The sequence below is a fragment of the Lissotriton vulgaris genome, chromosome 2_1 (genome assembly GCF_964263255.1).
Source record: "Lissotriton vulgaris chromosome 2_1, aLisVul1.2, whole genome shotgun sequence".
NCBI lineage: Eukaryota > Metazoa > Chordata > Amphibia > Caudata > Salamandridae > Lissotriton > Lissotriton vulgaris.
Genome location: NC_141687.1, coordinates 313036124 through 313063113, shown reverse-complemented (window position 1 = coordinate 313063113; position 26990 = coordinate 313036124). Strand labels below are relative to the sequence as shown.

The 26990-nt window shown below is 43.1% G+C and overlaps 1 protein-coding gene across 2 annotated transcripts in view; it reads left to right on the top strand.

The window, feature by feature from the left end:
• Positions 1–25406, top strand: part of ALDH3A2 (aldehyde dehydrogenase 3 family member A2) — a 391270-nt gene extending 365864 nt beyond the window's left edge. For both annotated transcript variants that reach the window (XM_086955006.1, XM_086955005.1), the window contains one exon: positions 21817–25406. Coding sequence is in view for 1 of the 2 variants with exons in the window: in XM_086955005.1 (XP_086811131.1) it covers positions 21817–21834 (18 nt within the window). In the remaining variant the exon portion in view is untranslated. The remainder of the gene's footprint in view (positions 1–21816) is intronic.
• The last annotated feature ends 1584 nt before the right edge of the window (positions 25407–26990 follow it).

The window sequence follows — 26990 nt, the reverse complement described above, 5'->3', positions numbered from 1 at the left end:
GGTGGGGGTGAGAATTCCCACGGAGGTGGTCAGGGTTTGAACCAGAAGAAAGAGGGGGGATACAAACTTAAAAATAAGGAGTTATTCTCAAGGGAGTAGTAGTAACCAGTCTGCCTGCTAATACTTCCAAGATTAGACCGTATGTCCCCATCAATGGGCAACAGATGGAGGTGCTGAGAGAGACAGGAGCCAGTATGACTACTGTCAAGAGCTAGCTGGTGTCCTCCGAGCAGGTCCTTTTGAACACATTCCACCAAACCATAGTCTCCAACAATTGCGAGAGCTATCTGTCAGTGGCTCTAGTTCTCCTTGAGTGGGAATGGGAGGGGGTCAGGTTCTCTGAAAGTAGCGATGATCCCTGCCGTGCTTCCAGGTTGTCTGTTAGGCAATGACCTGGAGCACACTACATGGAGGGAGAGCTCAGGTCACACTTGAAGCTGTTGGATTGCCTGAGTGGGTCTGTATGACCACATGATCCATTGTTGCCTGAGAAGGGCACCAAAGTCGTTTTGAGCCTGGGACAATGGGCCAGACAGCTGCCAAGAAGGAGAGGGGTAGGGGGCATGAGAAATGGGTCCCTGAAGTTCCCACAGTTAGGTTGATGGGGCTCCTGTGAACAAAGCCCCTTAGCAAACCATGGAGGATATTAACCCCCCTGGGTGACATGCCTGAAATTACTGGTAGGCAAGTTGAGGATGGGTCCGCTAGAGAGACTTTCTGTAGAATGCAGAAGCAGTGTCTCGCTCTTGAGGCAGCAAGTGAAACCTCTGGGGATCACCTGATCTACTGGTAGAAATTACATGTACTGGTGGTCCCCTAGTATTACAGGGCCTGCTTACTGAGTTTGGCAGCAGGTCAACTGCCTTTGGAGAACCAGTACATGACGCCTTCACATCCCATTTCCTGTTTAAAGGTCTTAACGGAGCTATGTAGTTGACTGTGGCAAAGGCATCAGCGAGGTCATGGAGAACAATAAGGCATAAATGTCCCTTGAGTAGGACACAAAGAGCTTCATCCACAATCTGGAGAATAGAACTTTCTGTGCCTTAAGGAGGCCTGATTGAAGTGGATCAAGGAGGTTTGCTTTGATATTTTGCACTTACTGAGAGGCTACCCAGCTTTCAGTGACCTAACCTAAGATTGGTAACAGGACTGTTGTTTAGTTGGGATAGTGTGTTTTTAGGAGAGGAGAGATGTGACTCACTTTTAGACTGTTAGGGAATAAACCTTGTTCAAGGGAGGAATTGACCAGGGTAGTCCGTAGGGGAAGTAGAAGTTTGGCGAGGGGTTTTCTGATGGAGCCAGGAATTGTGTTGCAGGGATGGTTTGATGGTTGAATGTGATCAGCAGTAGGTCAGATTCTGGGATTGGCAAGAAAGAGAGCTATGGCTGCAGTGCCTTGCAGGAAAGTGTCTTTCGTGCTACAGTGTGCAATGTGGCTGGAACGGGGATGTTTAAATCCCTTTCTCGTTGTACAGCTCAAAACATTTGTTGCATAGGGCTACATAGGGCTTAGGTGTGAAAGGGGGAGAAGTGTCTTTGGCATGATTGATTACCATAAATTATAGTATAGGTCTATTCCTGGAAGAGTCCAAGAGGGATGTGATGTGAGAAGACTTAGACCATAGAATGTGTTCTTTGTAGTTTTTCCTTGCTAATAGCAACTTCTTCAGACTAAGTGGGGAAGGTGTCTTTATCCTTTCTCAAGCTTTTTCAGTGACGTCCTTTCTTCATAGAGGTCTTTTCAGTACCAAGGAGGAGAAGGTTTGGGTCTGTAGTATTTGGTCTTGAGGGGAGCAGCTTCTTCATTCAAGGATTCCATGTAAAAGTTGAATTTTTCTGTGGCCTCGTAATATCGAGTTTATGGATCATTAGGACAAGGTTTGGGAGGGTCATGTTGGCCATGGCATTGATGTTGTGGTTATGTGTCTCTGAATCAAATGTTTTCCTTCTTAGGTTGGACAGAAGTTTTAAAGATGAAGAAAGATATTGAGAAGGGGATCTCGCAGTGGTCAGTCCAGTCCACTGAAATGGAGTCACTGGTCAAGAGATGGAGCATTCTGGATATGATTACATCAGAATGGAGCCCCTGCAGTGTGTAGGCTTCTAGCAGTGTTGTTAGAGGTCATTGTTATTGAGAAAGAAGTTGAAGGGGACCACAGATTTGTTGCACTTGTTACCCCAGTGAAAATTGAAGTCCCTGAGGAAGATGTTGATGTCTGAGCTGATTGTGATGTGAGGAATGCATGCACTTCCTCACATCACAAAGTGCTGGTTTGAGCTGGGAGCGGTAAATCCCATTCAAACTGATGTTAGGCCACCTTGTGAAAATATGTCCAATGACATGCACTCAAAGGATTGAAAGGCTAAAGTGGAGGATCCTGCAGTTATGCTAATTCCTGGTTAATGATGGGAAGACATTTGCCTATTCTGTCTTCTCGATTGCAGAAAAAAAGAGCGATGGGGGAGGGGATATTCACAGACTAGAGTTAGAATGCTAAGAGGAAATAGACATGTCAAGTATTTTATATTTGCTTGACTGCCAAATCCTATTCTACACATCTGTCGTCCTACTGGAATTGGTTACAAAACTGGCGTCGCTCTGGCAAGTATTTTTGCTAAATGGCGGCACCAACTCTGAAGTTATTTTTAACATTAAGAATTGTAACACATGCTTTCCAATGGCATAATTTATTTGTACACTGTTGAGTAGCAGAATTGCTGCTTAAGGTGCTGCGGCATCATACACACTTTTGACTAATTACCAAAGAGTCAAAGGGAGGAACTCTTTAGTAAGGCCTAATAATGTTCCTTCCCTGGATGCGGCAACCAGTGAATGAAGGAATAACCCCGCACACGTTGCACAATGGAGGGTGGGACAGGCATATGCCTGATAACTACTTGGCCGACTTCAAGAGAGGACTGTGGTTTTTTTTTTGGGTCATCATTCACCTCTGACCACAATGACTACTCCAGGTGCCATTACCCAATTTGCCCTGGAAGCAGGTGTGGGAATCCTTCCACCTGCGGGTACACCTACATACTAGACAGGTACTGTCCCGGTAAGGTCACTCTCAGATTTGGTCCGGTATAAACTGGCGACTGCTAAGATGGGCCCTCTGCTTCTTCTTCCCCTTATGCCATCGCAGTCTAAAGAGATCCAGAGAGGTATAATCATAGAACAATTTTGTGGAGATATATAGAGGAGTCCTGATCAATTTACTCCTGCCTCTATATCCAGCCATCTCAGTGGAAAGTTTCAAAGGGTTTTCTTACTCTTAGATTGATTCTCTCTCAGATCTAACTTAGACGTTGAAATTACAGATTCTAACCAATCCTAGTGTTGGGGGGGGGGGTCCACTCATCTGCAACAGATTTCCCTTCTTGCTAACATTATGACATAGAAAAGGAATGATCTTGCAGGGCCTGTGACTTCATTAGAGATTCCAAAGATAATCATAGAGAAGCTTATCTTGACTTGAAACTCAAGAATTTTCGAGATGGTATCACCGACCTTTACCCAAAAATCAAGAATAGCCAGACATTCCTCGAACATGTGTATGTCTGATGCTCTCTCCATGCCACATTTCTTGCATATTACAGAAGGCCCTTTTGTCATGTCTGATAACGTTTGAGAGGTTAGGTAAGCTCTGTGAATTGAAAAGAGATGATTCCTCCTTAACCAGGTCGGCTTAACTGTAAGGAACAAAAGTGCTAAGGGATACTTGCCAGAGTTGTTCCCAGGGCTCTCCCGACAGGCAAGCACCCCACAGATCTTCTGCCAATCTGTAGTCCCAGTCTATTGCTTCTTCGATTTCCCAGTACCAAGTGGAAACCTCTTTCTTCCCTGGGGGTTTTGCCACCAAGTATTCCTCTAAGAAGTTGCCTACGCCAATTGCAGATTTCAGATTTTGGGCCCAGCTATTCAGTTGGATATACTTAAATTTAGAGATAATCCCCTCTAGAGTGGCATGTAACATTAACCTAGGCTGAATTGTACCCTCTTCAGCAAGGTCTCCCCATATGCAGAGCCCAGCCTCCCTTAGTGGCTGCACTAGTTTGTCCTTTAAACAGTCCTCTATTCCGGGGAAGTTCCAGAGGGGGGCAAGACTAGAGAAATAGCTGAGGTCCATCGACTGTCGAATGCTTGCCCATGTTCTGGCCATTGCTGTAGCACCTTTAACCTTATCTTTTCAAAGGACTTGGGGTCTCGGTACTTAAACATGAAACTATCCTTGCCTAGGTTAGCTCCCTTCAACATAGCTGAGAACATAGATCCTACCCCAGAAAGAACTGGAGATTTTAACAACATTCTGGAGTGGGTCAGTAGGAAGGCCCACGCATAATACTGTAAGTCCGGGATGGATAGTCCTCCCTTATATGTCTCAGCTTCTTCCAAGCAATTCTACTTCCTTTATAGGCCCAGATGAAAGAATGTATGGCCTGCTGAAGTTTGTCAATGGAGGACTTGCCAAAATGTAGTGGGATTGTGTTAAAGAAGAAGGTGATTTTAGGGAGTATTATCATTTTAACCAGGTTCACCCTCCCGAAGATTGACAGGGAGAGGTGGACCCAGCTCTTCATAAGCCGCAAGCACTCCCTTGTAACATTAGACATGTTAGTTTCTGTGATTTTTTTCTATCTCCTGTACTATCTTCACCCCAAGAAATCTCATCTCTTTTTTGGTCCGATGTTGGCTCTCCTTTAGATTCTATGTCATAATCTCTGTTTTTCCTGAGTTAACCTCGTACCCTGACACCCTCCCAAACTCTTCTTTATGACGGTTGGCAGGGCAGCAGACAGATCAGAGGTAAAAAACAGTATATCATTGGCATAAAGGGCTACTTTTCTCTCCCACCCTTCATGCCTAAATGGTAGAATATTCACCTTGTCTTAGCTTCTGAGCACACAGCTCGATATAAAGATTAAAAATAGGAGGGGATAAGGGGCAGCCCTATCTGGTACCACTGGTTATTTTAAAAGGTTGAATTAAATTTCCAATAACCACCATTTTTGCTGTAGGAGCCTGATAGATCAACTGGATATCTCTGCAGACGTTCTTGCCAATATTATACTTTTCTAGCACAACTGCCTGGTATACCCAGTTGACTCTTTTAAAAGCCTTTGTGGCATCTATAGTCATAACTGCTAGAGGGAGTGAGTGTGTTTAGGTTAGGTCTATCACACCAATGAGGCCATAAGCATGTTGATACAGATTTCTACCCTTGACAAACCCCTTTTGGGCAAGGTGTAGCATATCACCTGGTACTGTACCCAGTCTATCGGCTAGGACTTTGGCAAAGATCTTATAATCAGAATTAAGATGGGTCTATATGACTCACAGCTGATTGTATTTTTCCATGGCTTTAAAATTAAAGTAATTGTTGCCTCGCCCCAGGAACCAGGTAATTTTATCCCCTTGCTTAAGATCTCTTTGAAAAGCAGGGTCCTAGCTGGAATTAAAACATCACCCAGACTTTTGTATAGCTCAGTTGGCAAACCATCTGGGCCTGCCACCTTTCCCCCTCTACTTGAAAATACAGCTCTTTTAACCTTCTCCAGGGTAATTTCCTGCTCTAAGAGATGCTGTTGCAATGTGTCTAAAGGGTTGAGAATGTTCGAGCTCAATCATTCCTCAACTTCGTGTTTGATAACCACACTATCTTCCGAATATAGTTTCTGAAAGAAGCCATAAAAAGCTCCTTCTATTTCAGCATCAATAGTTAATTTGGCCTTACTCTTTCCGTCCTCAATTTCGCTTATCAAATTGTGTGTTCTGTCTGTTTTTGTTTTCCAGGCCAGTAGTTTCCCTGCCGCCTCTCCATACTCAAAGAGCCAACTTGCTCTTCTCCCACCCCTTTGTGACCCTCATCTGTAGGATAGTATCGAGCTGTTTCTTTAGTTTCTCCAGTTTATATTTGTCTCCCTGCTGATTGTGCTGTATTCACTGTCCTGTGTCTGACTTAGTGGTTATAAATCTGTTAAAAGTTGCCATGTTAATTTTGACCCGGTGAGTGCATACCAGACCCACCAAGAGGAATTCCTGCTAAAATGCAAGGCCTATTTTTTTGTCTAAGTAAGTCAGTCAGTAAGTACCTTTCATCTTTGTAAGTAAAGGGGCATTTGACTTTGGCAGTACATTTCGCCATGCTGAGTCACAAAGTAAATTGTAATACGCAATCGCTAAACGTACAATATTAATCCGGTTCTCACTCTGTTTCCCCACTTTCAATTGTCTGAGCAGGACAAACACAGCAAAGAATCTATGGTAACATTCCTTCCTCTTAACCCCCTGTGCCCCCAGACTTCAATCACTCATTTTATCATGGACCTCAGTAAATGTGTTCGACGCTCTGGATTTGCATCTCTTCTTTGGCTCCCAGTGGCCAGATGTGTCCTTCCCCCCAACCCCCCCCCCCCCCCCCCCCCCCCCCCCGGGGAGCCTCGACTGCTTGATCACAGCGAACATGGAGTGTCAAGTGCAGAAAGAATACTTGACCCAGTTGCTCAAAATCTATAGTAGGATGGGCTTTAAAGGCCTCAAACACCACGGTTGGGCCCAGTAGCCCCTGTGTGCCCCATGGCCCTCAGAAAGGGGTTCTGACAAAGGTATAGGATTAATGCTTTAGGATATGAAATTAAGTGTTGGGTTAGCATTATGGGATTATGCTATGTTATTATCGTATTAAGATTTACTGCTTCATGGCATAATTCTAATGGTTAAGCTTATGGGTTAGGCTCAAGGGTTTGGGTATAGGTATAAGGGTTTTGTGAACAGAGTTTAGGGTATGGGGTTTATAGGATAATGGCTAATGTTAAAGGATTATGGGAAAAGGATTCATTATAGGTTAAAACCTTTCAGTAAGTTGTTCTGGGGTAAAGCGTTAACCACTATGATTACATTTGTCTAGTGGAAATGTATTAATAGTGTGTTGATAACAGTTATTTTAAAGTCTTATCTGTTCACCGCACGCTCCAGGTCATCGAAGATGGCAGGAGCTCCAACCCCCGCCAGTGCTGCATCCCACAGGGCTCGTCGCTGAGTCCTACTACCATGGCCCCATACAGTATCCATATGGTCGGATTGGTGTCGTTACAACGCAGGCTATTACAACGCCTGCTGTTACAACGCGGTTTTTACATCGCATACCACTACAACGCATAGTGCTTTTAAGCGCTGGATAGTGATTTATTTAATTTACTATTCCAACTCCAGTCCCCGTGGATAGTAGGGAAGGTGTTGGATAGTAAATTAAATATATTCCCTATCCTAGAGCGCCCCCCAGCGCAATGCGCTGTAATGGTTTGCGTTGCAATGGTTGCGTTGTAATGGTAGTGCGTTGTAATAAATGCGTTGTAAGTGATGTTTCCCATATGGTCACCTACGCTGACGGTACCCAGCTGTTGGTAGCCTTGAATAAATCTACCCCTCACTCCTCTACCCTAAAATCTTGCCTTACCGAAGTCTTAAACTGGATGGGGTCCTCCCACTTGAAATTGAATGGTAGAAAGACCGAGATCATGACCCTTGGCAATTTTGACAACATCTCCCTTAGCACCATCTGGCCATCATGCATGGGCCCAACCCCCACCCCTAAGCCCGAAATAAAAAGCCTGGGCATCGGGTTCGACAACAAACTGACCTTCCAAACACAAGCCACCAAAACTGTGGCAACATGCTTCGGCCTCATTAGAACAGCAAGGAAAGTCCTTCTCCTACGCCCCCCAAGCTAAGAAAATCATGGTCCAGTCTATCATCTTCTCGAGACTGGACTATTGCAATGCGATTTACCTGGGTGCACCCACCTCGGTCATCAACCGACTACATATCATCCAGAACTACGCAGCCAGACTGCTCACTGGTACACCCAAAATCTTTGTCCAAACCCGCCCTGCTCCTCCTTCACTAGCTCCCCGTAAGGCTGCCCCTACTCTCAGCCATAATCCACCCATACAATGCCAGGAGGGCACTGCGCTTGAACGGACTTCGTCTCCTCACCACTCCAAGAATCAACTGAGCCAGAAGTGGTGGTAGACTGTTCTCCCTGAACGCAGGCAGACTGTGGAATGCCCTCCCTCTGCAACTCCGAAACCAACCCAGTCATGTCATCTTAAGAAAACAGCTGAAAACCCTCCTCTTCCCGTTCTGTCCACTTCTTAAGTAGTTCTGCCTAGCGCTGGGAGGCCTCCGGGTAGTCATGCGCTCCATAAATGTCCATTTCATTTCATTCATTTCACTGTGAAAACAATTAAGAAATGCTGTTCATAATTCATTTCAATAGAACACAGTAATTTTCAAAGTGATGCTATTAAAACTGTAAAACAACAAATACCATTTCTCAGTAAAAAAAATATGAACAAATATCTCTCCTGCTGTGAAATATCAAAGCACAGTTCCATCAAAGGGGGTATCCCTCCCAAATTTGGGATGAATAGTTTAGAAAACAAAGCCATTAGGGAGCCACTGCTTCAATATCATCAAAAAGTCTTAAATGTATGATTAGTATTTGTGAAAATATTTTTGCAAAATAGTGTATGCATCTAAACGTCATTGATGCATATTAGTATGTTATATATATTCACTAGCACTTTAAAAGAGAACTTGCACTATAATCACGTTGTCATGTGATCAAGGCTCGTTTTGAGCAGAAACGTTATGGCGACAGCACTCGAATAAATCCTGCATCTACTACTTTGTGGTCCGTGTCTGTTCTTGCCCCACGTCTGGGGAAGCGGCAGCGTGTGGGGAACGGAGTTCTTTCATATATATATGACATATCGGACACCCAGTTCTGAAGCGTGGCAGTATCGGGGGACACAAGGGGAGACCAGATGAGCGGACAATCGGCGCTGTGTACCATCAAGTCTGCTGATATCGGGGACCACAAAAAGAATTCACCTATCTACTCCCGCTATTTTTTCACCTGACTGCACTGCTGCAACACGGCATTGTGGGTGTTGTGGTCCAAGGATTACGACGGACCACAACAGGTGTGTGCATTCACCAGCGGGGGAGGAGCGGTCCAGCCTGCAGTACTTCAAAGGCAGCGAGAAAGGACTACTGTGATGATGCATGGAGACAGTGTTGGGCGCTGATGAAGGCAAGGTCCGAAATGCATTCGCCGCCACCGTAGCAATTGCTTGCTCAATAAAGCCTCTCTGAACTGTCCCCCTGGGCTCCTGCTCTTTCTGTGGAGGGAGAAGCATACCGGATATATATATATATATATATATATCAGCTTCAAAACGTGGTTGCTGGCGTGCACCAAAGCATCGGCGGTGCTCATTTAGACCCGCCCGGACTCGCCTCTTCTACGATAACATCAAATTTAGGTAAGGTTTAAAAACGAATCCCTCTTTTCCAACTAGACCATCAGGTCTCGGTCAAGACAGTAGTGCATCTTCTGTGCATGATTGCCTCCTGCATTGCTATAGTATCCCATGCCAGACTACATCTACCTCCTTTGCAGGAGTGCCTAGTGCAACCGTGGTCTCAAGGGTAGGGTACTGGGACCATCTAGTGGTGATCGGCTGCCACACTTGCAGCGGCAGCCTTTTCTAGACACAGTTCCACAGAAGACCATTGCAATGGATGCCTCCCTCACTTAAAGCACTTAAAGATCTGACTGTTCAGGGCCAGTGGGAGCCCAAATACCAGTCACTCAATCACCTGGAACTTCTAGCATTGAAGGTTTTCCTACCTCACCTGATGGGCAATGTCGTTCTTGTTTGGACGGACAACATGACACCCATGCATTACCTTCAGGAAAAGGGCAGCACCTGCTCTCGCAGTTACCCCAGAGCATTTGGAGGTGGGCTCTCCACCACAAAGTCAATCTGCTAGCAGAGTACCTTCAGGGAATGGACAGCGACTTTGGCGACCTCCTCAGCAGGATGTGGCAACAAATCCACGAGTAGGAACTCCACCCACAAGTCCTCCGCCAGTTCTTCCAGCGCTGGGGCTTCCCTGAGATGAACCTTTTGGCACAGCAGAGAATTGCAAATGCCCAGCCTCCAGGTTCCCAAACCCATGATTCTAAGGAAATGCACTGTAGATTAGTTGCTCAGATATTTGCCTACGCTTTTCCACTTCAATCACCACTTCCATTTGTGGTTCCGACCCTCCGGCAGACATCTTTCAACTTCATCCTGGTGGCTCCCACATGGGCCCACCAGCCTTGGTTCACGACTCAGCTCATAACTCTCTCTGGTTCCTCATGATATGCTCCCCAACAGGCTTCACCTTCTCATGTAGAATAGTGGAGAAATCTGACACCTAGACCCTAGGTCTTGCAATCTTGTAATCTGGTTCCTTTGGTCATAGAATTTGGATAACTTTATCTTCCACCTGAATGCATTAGCATTCTCAGAGAATCACACAGACACACCACCAGGGCATCCTATGCAGCCAAGTGGAAGAGGTTTATGTTCTATTTGTTGGACCCAGGGTCTCCGGTCCAACTAGGGTAGCTTGGCACAAGGGGTAAGGGCTTAACTCCAAGACTTCTGTGTTGTACTTGCGTCACACTCAATTCAGTAACTCAGCGTACCTCCACTCCAAAAATGACACCACACTGTCTTTAGAAAAATAGTAAAGCTTTATCTTCATGTAATCCTTATATTTGAAATTATCAACACATTTCCTCAATAAGGTTCTTAGCAAGGCAAAATCCCAGCATAAACTTTAAATATGGAAAATACAAATCTGTTTCACTTAGTTCAGAGCATTATCAAGCAATATTCAGTAATCAGGTCAATGTGCTGTATGTAGGACACTATAACCAAGCGTGGGACTAATGGTATTGGTTAAACATCAGGTGGTTATTGGCATCTTCCATTACATAAATAAATACATACGTAAATAGTCCCAAGGTAGTAAATTACATACGTTTACCATCAGGTCTTTTTGGCCAACTATTCACTTAGCATACGTGCAGGTTCCGGGAAATGGCACAACTTATTACCCTCTTACTCGACATAATAACATACAGTAACAGAGGTTGGAATTATCTCAGTAAAGCGTTTTCTTGTACCATTCTGGGAAGGCAGTTCAGACAAATTCACTCCGGGAGAGAGCCAGTAGAATTTGCAGTTCCTAACAAGGGCTGGAGAGCGCAAACTAAATGGCCAATGCTAGCACTACAATCCAGCAGGAAAATTAATGGTCAACAATGAACATTATCCAGATACCTGAAGTAATAGAACCAGTTTACCCACAGGTTCAGGCCCTTGCAGAGTCACCACTGGAATCAATCAATCAATCAAAGACATTTGTAGAGCGCACTACTTACCCGTAGGGTCTCAAGGCGCTTGGTGGGGGGGGGTGCTGTTACTGCTCGAACAGCCAGGTCTTGAGCTTCTTCCTGAAGGAGAGGTGGTCTTGGGTCAGGAGCAGGTCGGTCGGGAGGGAGTTCCAGGTCTTGGCGGCCAGGTAGGAGAAGGACCTTCCTCCTGTTGTCGCTCTTCAGATGCGGGGGACGGCGGCGAGGGCGTGGTTGGCTGATCGGAGGTGGCGCTTGGGAGCGTAGAAGTTGATTCGGTTGTTGAGGTAGCTCGGGCCTTGATCGTGTAGGGCTTTTTGTGCGTGGGTGAGGAGACGGAAGGTGATTCTTTTGTTGACGGGGAGCCAGTGCAGGTCTCTCAGATGTCCGGAGATGTGGCTGGTTCGTGGGAAGTCGAGGATGAGTCTGGCTGAGGCGTTCTGGATCCTTCTGGAGCTTGGCGGTGGTACCGGCGTAGAGGGCGTTGCCGTAGTCCAGTCGGCTGGTGACGAGGGCCTGGGTGACGGTCTTCCTGGTCTCGGTGGGGGTCCACCAGAAGATCTTCCGTAGCATGCGTAGGATGTTGAAGCACGACGAGGAGACGGCGTTGACTTGCCTGGTCATGGAGAGGGAGGAGTCCAGGATGAAGCCCAGGTTGCGTGCGTGGTCCGTCGGTTTGGGTGCGGTGCCCAGGGCGGGGGGCCACCAGGAGTCGTTCCAGGCGGAGGGCGAGGAGCCCAGGATGAGGACCTCCGTCTTGTCTGAGTTCAGTTTCAGGTGGCTGGTCGTCATCCACTCGGCTACATCTTTCATCCCTTCGTGCAGATTGGCTCTGGCGGCGGCGGGGTCGGTGGTCAGGGAGAGGATCAGCTGGGTGTCGTCGGCGTAGGAGATTATGTTGAGGTTGTGTTGGCGTGCGATGGCCGCGAGGGGGCTCATGTAGATGTTGAAGAGGGTGGGGCTCAGCGAGGATCCTTGAGGGACGCCGCAGATGACTTCGGTGGCCTCTGACTTGAACGGTGGTAGGCGGACTCTCTGTGTTCTTCCGTCAAGGAAGGAGATGATCCATTCCAGTGCCTTCTCCTGGATTCCGACGTTGCTGAGGCGCTGCACTAGGGTGCGGTGGCAGACAGTGTTGAATGCCGCGGAGAGGTCTAGGAGGATGAGGGCCGCTGTATCTCCGTTGTCCATCAGGGCTCGGATGTCGTCGGTGGCAGCGATGAGGGCGGTCTCGGTGCTATGGTTGGCTCGGAAACCAGACTGTGAGGGGTCGAGGGATCCATTCGTCTCGAGGAATGGAAAGATCTTAATTATTATTTTCCACTTCTAGTTGACTGGCTCTCCCATTCAATTCCCTCCCAGAGTTGTTGTAAGCTTTCTATGCTTCTGATCGTCAAGTCTGGTACCACCTCGTAAGGCCTTGCAGACGTGTGGGGAAAAACACTCTTGTTAGCCCGCTAACTGAGGTCGCTTCCTATCTCTCCTCACATCGGTCCCAGCGGGTGTGATTCCCTCCACTTCTCACCTGAGGTTCGTTGCCGATGGAAGGAGGCCGCTGCCCGCACAAAGGGAGAAAAGGGGGGCCCACCGCCACAACCTCGCCTCACTCTGAATCCCCAACAGGCTCTCAATGCCGGGGACGGACTAACGGCGTCGATCGGCAGAAGCCGGAGACGGAGCACTGACGCAGGAGAGTGACGCGCTGGGCTGAGGCCTCGGCCACTAGGCGACCCCACCCAGCGTCTCTCCCGATCCTCAGTCAGCTTCCTCACAACACGGCCTGACTTCCCCTCTCAGCCCGGGCCACCGCGCTGACCAGATTGCACCAGCGGCACTCACTTCAGGAGCGGAGGCCGGCACCCAACTCCAACGGCCTCGCACACAAGAGAAATCCCCGGGCTGCAGCGGCGAGTTAACGTGTGTCTGACATCACCAAAGGGGGAAAATCACAGCTGTCGGTGGTATCCGTTAATGCGCTCCTACAGCTAGGAGGGCCCTGGGCTCACGGGGGATATTTGAGGGCAGTTCTGTCAGACTAACGCTGCAGGCCGCAACAGCAGGGCTCCCAGGGGGGGGTTACTTCACTCAGGCTTCGCCTCCAGCTGTAGGCGACTGCACTCACCACCTTTCAGGGATCTTCTGTCTTCCTCAGCATATGACCCCGGGGTCAATCTTGAACCTACACTACTGTGGAGGCACGGAGGAACAGCGGGACAATGCTGTAGGCTGTAGCCATTGAGGGCTCCACGAGGCCAGATACCTTTCAGAAGAGGAGCCACTGAACAAGATTTGCTGCAGCTGAGAAGAATGTAGTGGGAGCTACTGCAAAGTCTGGCCCATTCGGCGATACACCTTGGGCGGATCGGTTAGTAGGTAGTTCCCAGTCTCTTCTCAGTTCTAGGAGCACTTTTAGGCCGACCATTTTGCAAGACCCAAGTTTTGGATTAGGGCTATCTGGACACCTAGCAACACTGCCAAGAGTCCGTCCAGGCCTGGAGGGGCACCAATTGGCGGATTAGACTGGGGTCTGGCAATTTCGCCAACAAAACGGGCTTATAAAACAGGAAGGTTAAAGGCAAAAAAGTATGGGCATGACCCTGCAGAGATGCAAGTCAAACAACTATCAAACCATACAAAGATTTATTTTCTACTAATTTGATTTCATTTATTGTCCAACTTCCTCTGGAATGTTCCATGCAACAATTGCACAGCAATGTAATATTGTGAGAGATTTGGGCAGCAAGACTGCCTACCATTACCAGTTGTTGCCAGGTTTACTATTAAAATCTGGCAGACTTGCCATTATGAAGAAATTGGCATAGATTAAACATTTAATACTAACATTTTTGAATGTCCGCTATTCATTACTCCCTTTTGTTCACCTGTAACTTTTGGCACTTTTGCACAGTGCCTAGGAATGTTTCATTAGTTCATAGGTTAGTAGAGGTGCCAGTATCATGATAACAATTAAAATACACATCTAATCACTGTACGTGCAAGGCATTGTGCTCCAACACTTCTGTTCACTGCTCAGTGAGGACCATGGTTCACAAGTAGGGTCATCATGTTATAGACGTGCAGTAGGGACAGATGAGGACGATGATTCAGATTGGGCCTGTGTTGCCTCTCAGACCACTCTTTGTGAAATGTGCATCTAAATGTTCACTGGTGGTTAACTCTGTTTCGTTGCCCAGAAAGTATGGATATATCTATCTGCTGAAAGAGTCAATATTTTCATTTGATTTTACTGCTTTGTTCAAAAGGAAAATGGATTAAAAAAGTCAGACCTGCTGTCACATGTGTTGAGATGCAGGCCACTACTAGTGAGAGAGAATGATCCTTTTGGGGGAATTAATGCATTTTCAATGTGTGGTTGACTATGGTTTAGGGTGGCTTCCCACTTTAACTTCATCTGCTGCACATTTCTGTGCATTGTTTTAGTAAATGGTTCAACTGGGGGACAATAAAGCAAGTCTTTGATCGGCTTGTCTCCCTGGGCACAAGTGAGCCAACAAATCCATAATTTAGTGAGCCAACAAATCCATAATTAATTTCAATAGTTTCATTTTAATTATGATCCATGGTGTTTCACACAATCCATAATGTTAATTCACATCATTCCAAATTTCACGATGTTTCAGTGATTTAGTGAGCCAACAAATCCATAATTAATTTCAATAGTTTTATTTTAAATATGATCCATGGTGTTACACACAATCCATAATGTTAATTCACATCATTCCAAATTTCACGATGTTTCAGCAATTTCACTATCTTTATATTATTGGCATTCAATAGCCTCCCAATGCATTTCGGCGCAGCAGCGCCTTTGTCAAGGGATCTGTAAATCAGAATTCAAGTAATTAGTACTACTTACTATCGCCATCCATAAAGTGCTATAACTAGCTACTAACATAACATGTAATTTACTAAAACAAACCAAAGTTAACAAAGTGTTTAGCGCATTACAACATTTCCCTGCTGTACACAACCTCTCTATTAGGATGGTAAACTATAGACTCCACATCCCGTTATATAAAAACAAGATTTCATTCTCCCTGTTAAACAGATAGCTGAATGGCAACATAAGTATGTAACATTTCAAAGCTCTGGTGTAGTATATAAACATAAGAAAATGCGCTCGCGCGAGTGTGAGGAAACTTCATGTGCTTCTCTATAGACTGATATGATGTCCGTTCGAGTGAGAACCGTTGGTGACTTACAAAAATGCGGTACCGTTATGAGTAACAAACCCACTACGAAAATTTGATATATGAAAAGGGGTTGGCATATTAATCAAAAGATTTTTAAACGCTGCAGTTACGCCGATGCCGCTTACCGGTAACCAAAAGTTTGTTAGGTTCCGCTCTGTCAGCCGTTGCATTTTACTCCATTTGAAATCTCTGGAGTGTCGAACAAGGAACATATGGGAATTAGTGGGTGGAGCTAATGCCTACGTGTACGCGCTAGGGTTTCTGGACCTTGTATTCTAAAAGAAATAATAATAAATGTGCGCTTAAAAGGATTAACCTATTTTTCCATGACAAGAAACCTAAGCAGGTTAACTACTAAAATATGTTTAGAAATAACATAAAAATTCCACTCTTTCATTTAGCCCCCCCGGTCTTAAAGTTTTTAAGCTATAAATCCAGTAATTCTCTCTCTTTAGGAGCTGTGTTTTATTGTTGGTGCCTTTATGTTTCTCCACAATTTCCAAAATGCGTGAGTTAAATCATGTTTGGCCTCCACGAAGTGCGTAGCCACCGTTGATTTGAGCATTTTTGTTCTAATGTTGCTTTTATGCTCATTAAGCCTGACTTTTAATTTACGCTCTGTGTGTCCCACATAGTTCAGGTTGCATGGGCAACTTAAAAGATATATAACATTCATGGTGTCACATGTTCCATTTACCTTTAAAGTGATATTTTCTTTGAACTCAGGAGGTAGTAACGAGTTACCTTTACTGATGATGATACAGTTATGGCAATTCATACATGGTTGGGTACCTCTGTATTTCGTAAGGACACTTGTTTTAGTCTTTGGTTTCAACTGGGGGACACCCATGCTTTGAGGTATACAGCCCTGGTGCAATGCTTCCGGTAGCATAAAATGCTACTTGTATCATTCTTTATAGCATTATCAATTTTTTTGTCTAAAGCCTCACCCTGTAACATTACTACAACTTCTCTGTGTCCATCCATACACTTACACACTTTATCCATCCTTCCATACATTTGTTTTTAAAACATTCAGACATCTACTTAGCTAGCCATCATGTTGCAGTTCATTCATTCATCCTTCCATTCACTCACTCATTACTCCAACTATGGACTCATTTTCACATTCACTCAATCATAAAGTCACACAACACATATACACAAAGGCATACAAACCTGAAAATCAAAGAAAAAGAACTTTGACTTTTATAATTTCCAGACCAAAAGGCTTTGGCAATACTTGTTAACCTTTGTGAGCTATCCTTTAGGTCGGAAGTGAACCATTTAAGAACCATTGCATTTTTAGTGTGCTTATAAGCTTCCTGTGAATTGTTGTATTGCATGTTGAAGATGTATTCCGAAGGATAATGAGCCAAGTGTATTCTGAATCTATGCTCTGGACCCTGCTGTCTACAAATTGAAATGGTGCAGATTTTGTGCTGCAGCCTTTACTAATGCCGGATTGGATTTTAGCCAAAATGTCATTCTCTTGGATAGGCTGAGTTAGCTCCATCGCTAAACCGTTTTCTGCAAGAAATAGAAGATTAGGTACAGGGTGGAAATTGTTGAAATCACCTGTGTCTCTCTAAGGTTTTTTGAGATGTGGGGTGACTTGTCCAATGTTGAGTTTGTCTGGAAGCCCTCCTTTGCTGAGGGAGATGATCACTAGGTTTGTCCAACAAGGTTACAGGCAATGAGCAAAGTATTTGGCAATATTCCCAAGTGCTGAATCTGTACAATGTTCGAGCATTTGTCATTCAAGATGATTTGTGATAGGTGATCCTCCCACTCTAAGTCAAAATATTGCCATGCAATCTTCAATTTGCAGGTGATGTCCAAATTGATTTGCGAGTCAGAAATAGTTTTTTAATGATTATGCAGTGGGCATCCCTTGTTATTAAAGAAGTGTGCTAATTCTTCTGATTTTGTACTGGATCATCAAATTTAACAGATGGAGGGGGGTTGTTAGATCGTAACAATTAAAGTTTCTTGGGTCTGTTTTTTATGTTTTTGATAAAGAATCTGGAATGGTCACCTATGTGCAGAAGATTTTTTTTTTTTTTGCTGTATAGAGATCTTGCTACTCTGGTTGGACGTGAAAGGCAAATCTTATAATTTCTTCATCAATTTCAGGGATTTTCTTTTTTTCAAATACATTCTAATCGAACCTGGGAGCTAATGGTTTAGGTCTTTTCTTTTTGCTTTTGAGTGGAGCTTGGTTGTCCATTAGATGTGAGAGAGCTAACATGCTGAGTGGTGAAGTTGTTAATGTCAGAGTTGGGTTTAATTCGTAGGAGTAGAGTCTATCTGCTACTGACAAAATTGTTGAGGGCTTTATTTTTGGTTTGGGTAAATTGGCATATTTTAGATTTGCCTCTAGTTATGAAGTGAGAGAGGAGAAAGGGGTGAGAGGATGATCAGACCAATTTACACCTATGGGGGTCTGCTGCGATCAGAAGTCCCTTCTATGATATAATCAAGTCCAGAGTGAAGCCTATGGTATAGGTAGGTTTAAGAGTGTTATTTTAGGTAATTTCCAGAGATGAATGTGGAAAGGAGATTAACTGCTGCTTTATCACGGCTGTTCCAATGAAGATTAAAGTTTCTAAGAAAGATGACATTGTTGCATTGTTAGTTCGTCATGAGCTCCATGCATTCTTCTGTAAATACATAATTGTCACCAGGACAGTGATAGTTAATGGTTCGTTTGATAAAGGAAGTTTGTTGTGGGTTGAAGTCTAGAGAAAGATACACAAAACATGAAAATACAGTGTGGGTATTATTTTACTTTGAAGAACATTCCTGACTGGTGGTGGAGTCATTCAGAAGATTCATAATAGTATGTGAAGTGTCACGGAACCTGATTTGAGCTAGTATTATTAAATCAAGATTGTGGTTTGTTTAGTGTCCGCTACTTCAAGCTTTTGCTTCAGCACCGAGCTAATAGTTGTGATAAACCGAGTATACAGGCTTCAGTCTGGACCACAATGATGCTTCAGTTTGCCGTTGACTTTGCAGAGAAATGTAGATGTTAGGTTCTTTGTGACGAGATAGTTGGTGTCGTGCTCTGTGAAAGGTTATTCATAGGTGCCAGTTCTGTGGCTGTTGCAATGGCTAGAGCGATATTTGAGATGTAGTCATCCAACAAGTCATTAGTATCTTTCTGTGGACGGTATGGATGGAGCCTTATTATGAAGGTTGTTTCTTGGTAGTGTGCATCAGGAATGCTCCTGTTGCAGGTGGGGAGAACTAGAGTTCACAAGAACAATAAATATTGAGCTTAAATGAGACCGTTTAGTGAGATAAGTGTAATGTGGGGATGACTCTCACTCGATGCTGGAGGAACAGAAAAGAGACATATCGTTTGGAGATGAGGGTCAACTGGCAAAAAGGAACATTTGCCAACCCTAGACAAATCTTAAGAAACAAGCAAGAAACCAAAATCAGGAAAGTCTTAGAACCATCCCATAGAACTAAGGATAACAACATTCTCCCTTGCGTCACGACATATCTTTCTGTCTCAAATCTCCATAAAAAAAGACATCAATAAACGTTGAATTATCTTAACATCAAACAACTTAAATTTGCCAAATCCACGGTCTTCCCAAAAAAGGAAAAAGAACCTATGGGCTCATCTTGTCCACACCGTCCACGCACAGCATCAAACCGGAACCTACTGTGCTTTCAACCTGGGGTTTTCAACCAGCATGGGCCACTAGCCATGCACATCCTGCACCGTATGTCATCTAAGGCGACAGAAAATGTACAACTGAATTATGACCTACATTGAGCTTTGAGGAGACATTCAAACTGCAACTCCACGCACGTGATCTATATGATCAAGAGCCCATCCCAACTCAGAAACATAAAAAACACACAAATGATGGACGGAATGTGAAACAAATCAAACCTTCTCTCTTGACTATTGATGAGTGGTTGAAAAGTTTCAGCGCTCTGTCCATATTTAAACCTTATCCCTATCCCTATCTGTTAAATAAAATCCATTTTGAACTCACTTCACCACTGTCTCCTTAGACAGTTGACCTCCAGGAAGGAGGATGACTCTTCACTTGGAGAACGGGACACTCAACTGAAGAACACCCTATGATAATGCTATGCATGAAATCAACCCTAGCAGAGATAAGCATCCGCTTTGAGGTGTTATGGTTTGCATTCCAAGTCCAGTGTGGTGTGCCTTGTGTTGATCCTACAACGTTTTCTTACTAAAAATAAAATGAAAACATCAACTAAAATCACATATGTTCTTCTCATTTCTTTGGGGGAAAGCTCTGCATGTGTGCAGAGCCATAAAATTCCTACTACCCAGTGGTCTCACTCTTCTGATAAAAACACTACCCCATATGTGTGAGTGGGTGTAGGCATTGTAACCAGAACACATCAAACCAGAAATCATGCCAAGTCAATAAGGGCTTCTCATGGTCCTGGTGTCCTCTGTGTGTGAGCTCCCTCACACAGTGAGCTTATTGGGAGAAGGCACCGATAAAGGGCAAGCGCCTGACTAGCTTAGACTGCAACAACGAGCCCTAGCAGAGGTTGAGTGAGGAGGTTTCTGGCACCTTCTGTGGGGGATCTTCCTTAAGTGGCTGGTAATTGAAGCAGAGTGCCTGCACCGTGAGGTCCGAGCCCGCCAGCCAAACCTGATGTGTGGACCTATGAAGCCGAGAAACAAACCAGTTCTCATTCATTTGTTGGCTAAAGAATTACCAGTTTGCTGCAGACATCTGGGGGAGACTTTTGTCCCTTGTTTTCAATAAAACCTCTGCCCATAGTGGCTGAAAACCTTATCCTATTGTTGTTTTATATCACTTAGTTGTCACTATAGCAGGTGGCAACATCCCTTAGTGCGGGGCAGCCAGCCTCAATGGGGTCTGGAGCACAGGCCCACAGGTGAGGGGTGTTTCCTTGTGATTGCTTTCTAAAGTTCCTAGTGGTTTTACTTCTTTCTCCGCCATGGATGTTTGTGATATTGCATGAATTCCCATGCTCGTCAGGGGAATAGGGATGTGTAGCTCATTTCAATCAATCAACTAACTTGAATTTATGGAGCGCGGCTAATCACCGGGGGTATGCAGGCGCAGGATTCTTGCTGGGTTCAGTTGAAAAGCCATGTCTTCGGCCCTTTTCTCAATTGCTGAGAGAAAGGGAAAGGACCGCCCTCCAGCAGGTGAATTATAGGAATGATTTTTAAGCTCTGGTTTAAAAAAAAAATAAAAGACATAAATGAAGAGAAGAGTCTGCGGGGTTTGTCACGGTGCAGAACCAAGTATGCCAGACCTGAATGCACATGTTTCAGGCTAAGCGTTCGCCTTTCCAGGTGAAGAAGAGGCTTAAAGTCCGCTTAAAACCTCCAATGACCAAATGACCAATTGGAGCAGCATGCAGGGATTTACTCCCACACAACCTGAAAGCTACCGGTACTACTTGGAGAATCCGTAAGAATGGTCTCTTCTTTTACTGAGAGTCTCTGTTACTGTTGAAGCAATCCGATGAACTCAACCCTTCTGGCCTCTCAGGCATGTGGCCCATGATGTAGCTTTGCTTTCTGGTGGCGGATAATAAACGTTTTGATCTCTCTCTCGCTCTCTTGATAAATAAGGAATGTTTTGTGGACCACCCCACTGTGTTACTGAGTGAGGGGTGTCCTCCACTGTATCCTTACTTTGAATTCCGTTGGTACCGCCCAGCGTAACAAGGTAGTCTAATAAATGGCAGTCACGCCCGGACATCCGGTTCAGATCCGTGTAACACACCACCAGAGTGCCTGTCCTGTGATTCCTGGAGCTGCGGCCCGTGGTCTTGGCCCTGGGTTTTCGTGCATTTCCCTCTGCCCACTATTCTGAGGACGGAACAGCCGAGACGCGACCCTGGTTCCTCGGTTCCAAAGTCTGTCTGTTCTGTCTATTATGCCACGTTTATACCCCAACATTTGTGCGAAAGAAGACCTACTCCAAAACTAATTGATTACTGTGCCGTGCTTCACCTACGTCCGTGCTGTAAGTAATTCTATGTTGTGCATTTAAAAGTAGGAGCCATTCGTTGATCCATCTTCTGCTAATAATTCTAAATGTTGAGCACTCTAGAGCTTAGAAATGTTTGTCGTTTACCGGAGCTGTTCATTTCAAGTAGCTGATAAAAGCACGTAAGTCCTAGTGTAGACTGAAGGGTGAATATAATTCGCGTTTGCTTATTTGCATTGTATAATTGTATATTCTTCTTTTGGTCTACCATATAAACGAAAGACAAAGTGGTTCTAGTAATGAACGTGATTCAACACAGCCTTCATTTTCCATGATTTTTATTCTTTTCTACCTTTTCAGATGGTGCTGTCCAACTAAGAAGGATCAAAACCTACACTGAGAAATCCGCAGGACCCGTTTATTCCTCTCTTCATCATTACATCATCTTGCTCTGTGTTTTTAATGATATCTTTTTAGTTTGTCTCGTATAGAAATATTTTGAAGCTGAAAGTAACCAAATACACAACCAATCTTTATGCACTTTTATATTCCAGCCTTAATGTTCAAAATCATAACTAACAATACTACAGCAGTGTACTAGAAATATGTTGATAGACATTACTTTATAGATATGTATCATGTACACACTACAGTGTACATGATCATTCTAGGTCTGGTTTAGGGACAAGTTTAGCACTCACCAGCACATTGTTTGCCCAAAAATACAAAATAAAAATACATAGATTTATATTTGTATACCTGCAGGGGCTTTCGGACAACTCTTTTCATCATTGGTCTGTTCAGGTATCATTCACATTTTGTTTGTGTCCACCACATCATACAGTATAGGGCAGTGTGTCCGCACATTTCAGCTCTTCACTTTCTTACTGTAAGTGATGGATGATGGCATTTTGCTTGGGTACATGTGCACACCTCCTTCAAAATAGTGCCAGAGCTAGCGGACCAATTTCTACTTTAATTTCACGTTTTTTAATTCATTTTTGCAAGGATTTCTTTTTTAATCATGTTTTTGCAAACACCTTCACACCATCTTCAGATGACCCAATTTTTAAGCTTTTTGTGCTTAAACACATGCAATTCACATTTCATATGCTTGCAAAAATGAGGTAAAACAATTGCAGGCTTCCAAAGGGAAGACCTGGTGTCTTTGCCAAAACTTCTTTGTAGGCAAATGACACCTTTTAAAAGTAATACTTGACTTCATTTGTGTTAATTGTTGAGCGAACTACGTTCCATTATGATGTTTTCATTAAAGAATGCAACTCTAAAACTGCAACATGCATATATCATGTTTGAGGTCTCAAACGTTACATGCTCTGAATTAATCCTTGGCGTCACTCAGTATGGCCTGTTGCAGTGAAAGCATTTGCACTGCATGTGAATTCACAAGAGACCTTTCCATTAGCCTGGTAACACTGTGTCAGTTTCCAGGCCCCAAGTCATTGAATCAGTTGCTGGGATATTGGAGAGGCTTTGAGCAAACATGATCTGTGGACCTATGAACCCGAGAAACAACCCTGTTCTCATTCATTTGTTGGCTAAAGAATTACCAGTTTGCTACAGACATCTGGGGAGACTTTTGGCCCGTGTTTTCAATAAAACCTCTGCCCATAGTGGCTGAAAACCCAATCCTATTGTTGTTTTCTATCACTTGTCACAAAAGCAGGTGGCCTATAAACCCAGAGAGCTGCAGAAAATAACTTCTCCCTTTGAAATGAACCAGCTTGAGCAGTGATGAGACCTACTGTTTGAGACATGTTCTTGTCTCCTGACATTGAATCTGTTGTGTGGGATACATTTTTTTCCGTTTCTAGAGACAATAAAACGTTCCAGAATGGTTTGCAGTACATTTATCAGTGCTGCTGAGTTAACCATATATCGGCAATCATATTCACCATTTAGGTGATTTATATAATTCTCTCCTTACCACTATTTCAAGGGATCTTGTTTTTATCAATACATGCTTCTCCAGGCCATGCTCATGGCTTAGTAGTCTCAGCAGTAGACTTGATCACCTTTAGATGAATGCATTATCCATGTTTTTCCCCTTGATTTTCAATTGTTGCCAGTACTTTTATAAGCTCATTTTGAAGTGATAATGTTAATTTAGGCTAATTATTAATATTTAACCAGGGCCATAATGTTCTAGTATCTATCAACATTATTTCAAATAAGGGCTTTCTTTCCCTCAGTTTCTAGAGGGTTCATAGAAAGCTCAGTGTGTGGTGGCTACAGTCCTAATTTGGCTGATACCTCTTGGTATGTGGCAGGTCTTGATTTCCAGACTGGTATGCCAGGTTTAGCAAGATGAGTTGTGTGTTAACTGAAAGGGGCTCTTGTTGTATAACTTTACCCTGCTACGGTGCCTCTGCAGACACCGACGGACGTCCCATGTCCAACATAGAAAAAAAGCTTAACGTCACTAATAGCATAAAAATCACCATCTTTGAGGTATTCAAAAAGCTACTGGGAAGGGAAAGAAGTGGAGACTGCAGTTTTAAATACATATGGTTGAATTTCCTCTTTAAACCAAGCATTCAATTCCTTTCATATCTGTGCAACCAAATATTTTGCATATGGGTATCCCTCAATCATTAGAGCTCATTTAATTAGTTTATTTTCTCATGTACCATTTTTAACATGGTTCAACCTAATCTTGAATGACTAGCTTTGCATAGCATAACCATTTCTAACATTTAGTAAATAGTATTTTAGACCATTCCTGTAAATGGGTCGCAACCACTATAGCAATAAGTTCTAAGGCACACGAAGTTCTTTTACTTGAGTTGCTTTATGATGCAATCTTTGAAGCGACGGAATGTATGAAATACAGTATGGCAAGAAAGAAAATAGGTTTGTGGTGTTTTTTTTAAGAAATCTGAAGACAAATGACTTAGTTTGCCCAAGTGTAATGGTCATACATTGGAAGTCTGCCTTTTCATTGAAAAGTAATGGCCTTTCAGCAACCCAATTTTGCCAAAGCAGAAGTGAGTCTATTCAAGAAAAATGAGATAGATGGAGTTTACTCAACCAATCTAATTCTATAGAGAAACGTGAGGGAGGAGTGGTGCGTATACGCTAGAAGAACAAAAACACTGAGATGACAAACTACCAAATAATCTCAATACATATAATCTAGCAATAATAAGCCTATTATAGAAAGAAACAAGTGGAGTATATGACTTAAAAATACATTACACAGCATGTGCCTTTTTCTTGAAAATTTGAAAAAAGTCGTAACCGACAATACAATTGTGATAAAGGTCTACGCTGAATTACTAAGTGTGTTCAAGAACGAGTAGGCGTAATTGATTTACATCCTAGAGAAATGTGAGAAATAAAGGGCTGAATATCTCTATTCAATATATTGCACTTCCAGTTTGGTGGTTCTATTTGAAATGGATTTTGACACGCTGAACTTTCTTGCATTTATATTTACTTTAGATAGCATTCAATATGCCCTTAAAATAGATGTGTTTTTGTTCAGGACTGTTTGGGGTAAATGGGATAAGTGATCAAATTAGGAAACTAACGCAATACTTTTAGCGGGGCTTATGTGGGGCTGTAGGTATAGGGCCATTATGTCTACTCCCATTAGTATGATTTTATTTAAAAGACTGCATATTGCCATTCTGCCATGGGAGTAATCTGCGTATAAAACTTGTAATGAGTTTTTAAAAATAGGTGAATGAATTAACATTGATGGAGTGTAATGTTCCAATCTGTACTGGATTATGTTAAAACTGAATTTCTCAAAAATAACTGCTGTCAAACGTTCTACTTATTTTTTTATGTAATTAAGATATCAAGAAGAAGTTTTATGCATCTGTAAATGTGTATCTAAAAGAAAATCCGCACTACATTTTGAAATTTGTATAACACATTTCTACAGCAAGAAATCAATAAAATATGCATTGCTTGCTTCACTATTTTACGTTTAGATTATGCATTTTGTTTTAATAGATGTGCTTTAAGTGAATGAAAATGTAGGGCATTTGTTATCAGAGTTCCGAAGGCTGCAACCGTGCCAACCTTAAAAACCATGTCACCACTTTGCACAATTGTTTCCAGTGGTAGAGCCTTTGGTTCAGCTACATTATTCAAAGACCTTTGTAAATAAGTTGTCTTTGTAATTTGAATTCAGCCCTTCATGTTGAAACAATGGACAGTCTTTTAATTGCAAGGCAGTGTGTCATCTGGACAACACTGACTATCTTGAGGTAGATTTTATTTTTAATTTGAAATTGTACACAGTATGGATCAAGTTATAATGGGTATCATATCGACAAATTTAAAACGTTCAGTGAAGATGTGTATATAAAGGAAACATGACACACTTTGAGCTAGTTTAAGGTCTAGGTATCATACATGAAAGAGCGCACAGTATTATAGTATGGAAAACCCATATTTGTTTCAAAAATGAATACTATGTTTGCGGTATTGGTGTCCACACAAAGGCTTATTTAAGATATGGAGACAATTTTATCAAGGGAGAATGTAGATCGAATTTTGGCTAAGGGTGCATGTATTAGATTGAAAACTGAAATCGAGGTATTTTTCTGGTGCTACAGAAAGTAGGCAATAGGGGGAAAGATATAAGGTGAACTTTGTAGAAAGGCTGGAGGCAAGAATATGGGCCTTCCCCAATACAATGATGACTGCAACATGTGTGTACTAGGAAGACAGGCTACACAAAAGAGTGAGAAGACCATGACAAAGAATCGGGGGTCACATTGTAATTTTGAAACATTGATTACAAGGCATGTGCCATAATCAATCCAGTAGGAGAATCTAAAAGATAAGAAAAAACAAAATAATAATTTAAATATGCAAAATGGGAGCTAAAGTTTAAAGTTAAAGATTCTTATAGCAATAAAAATAAGAAGAAAGTGAAGCATAAAGCTCCTAACTGTGTAAAATTACACAAAACAGGAGTGTATTTCTCGCAAAAGAATGAGAATAGTACACAAAGAAGAAAATTGTGGATTTTTAAAAGAGAATGTAGATTTACCATTCAAACTGCTAATTCAAAAGCTTCAAAGTGAAAAAAGTATCTCTTTCGTATTCCACTAGACTGAGAATTTCAAGGACACTCAAACCGAGTATGCAGAGAATGTAGAAGATGCAGTTAACATTTATCATTAATGTAGATATGAAATCCATAAGGTAATATGGCAAATTCGTTACAACGCCCTTTAAATCTATAGCAATAAACTAAGAATCCAAAAGTGAAGACTAAAAGTTGCTTAAGAATGGATTGATCCCAGTATTAACAGTAGGTAGAGTGCCAAAAATGAAAAAGCTTATTTCTACAAGTGAAGACACAGAAAGTAGACCAAATAAATAGCAAACTATTTTCTAATTTATATCACAGTGAACACCACATGGATTTGAGGATTGGTACAACATACTTGTGGTAAGTAAGAATAATATGTAGTTCTTAAAAGCCATTAAGAGATGATGCGAAAAATGAAGTACAAATTACCCTAATCACTGAAATAATGAAAACTAGT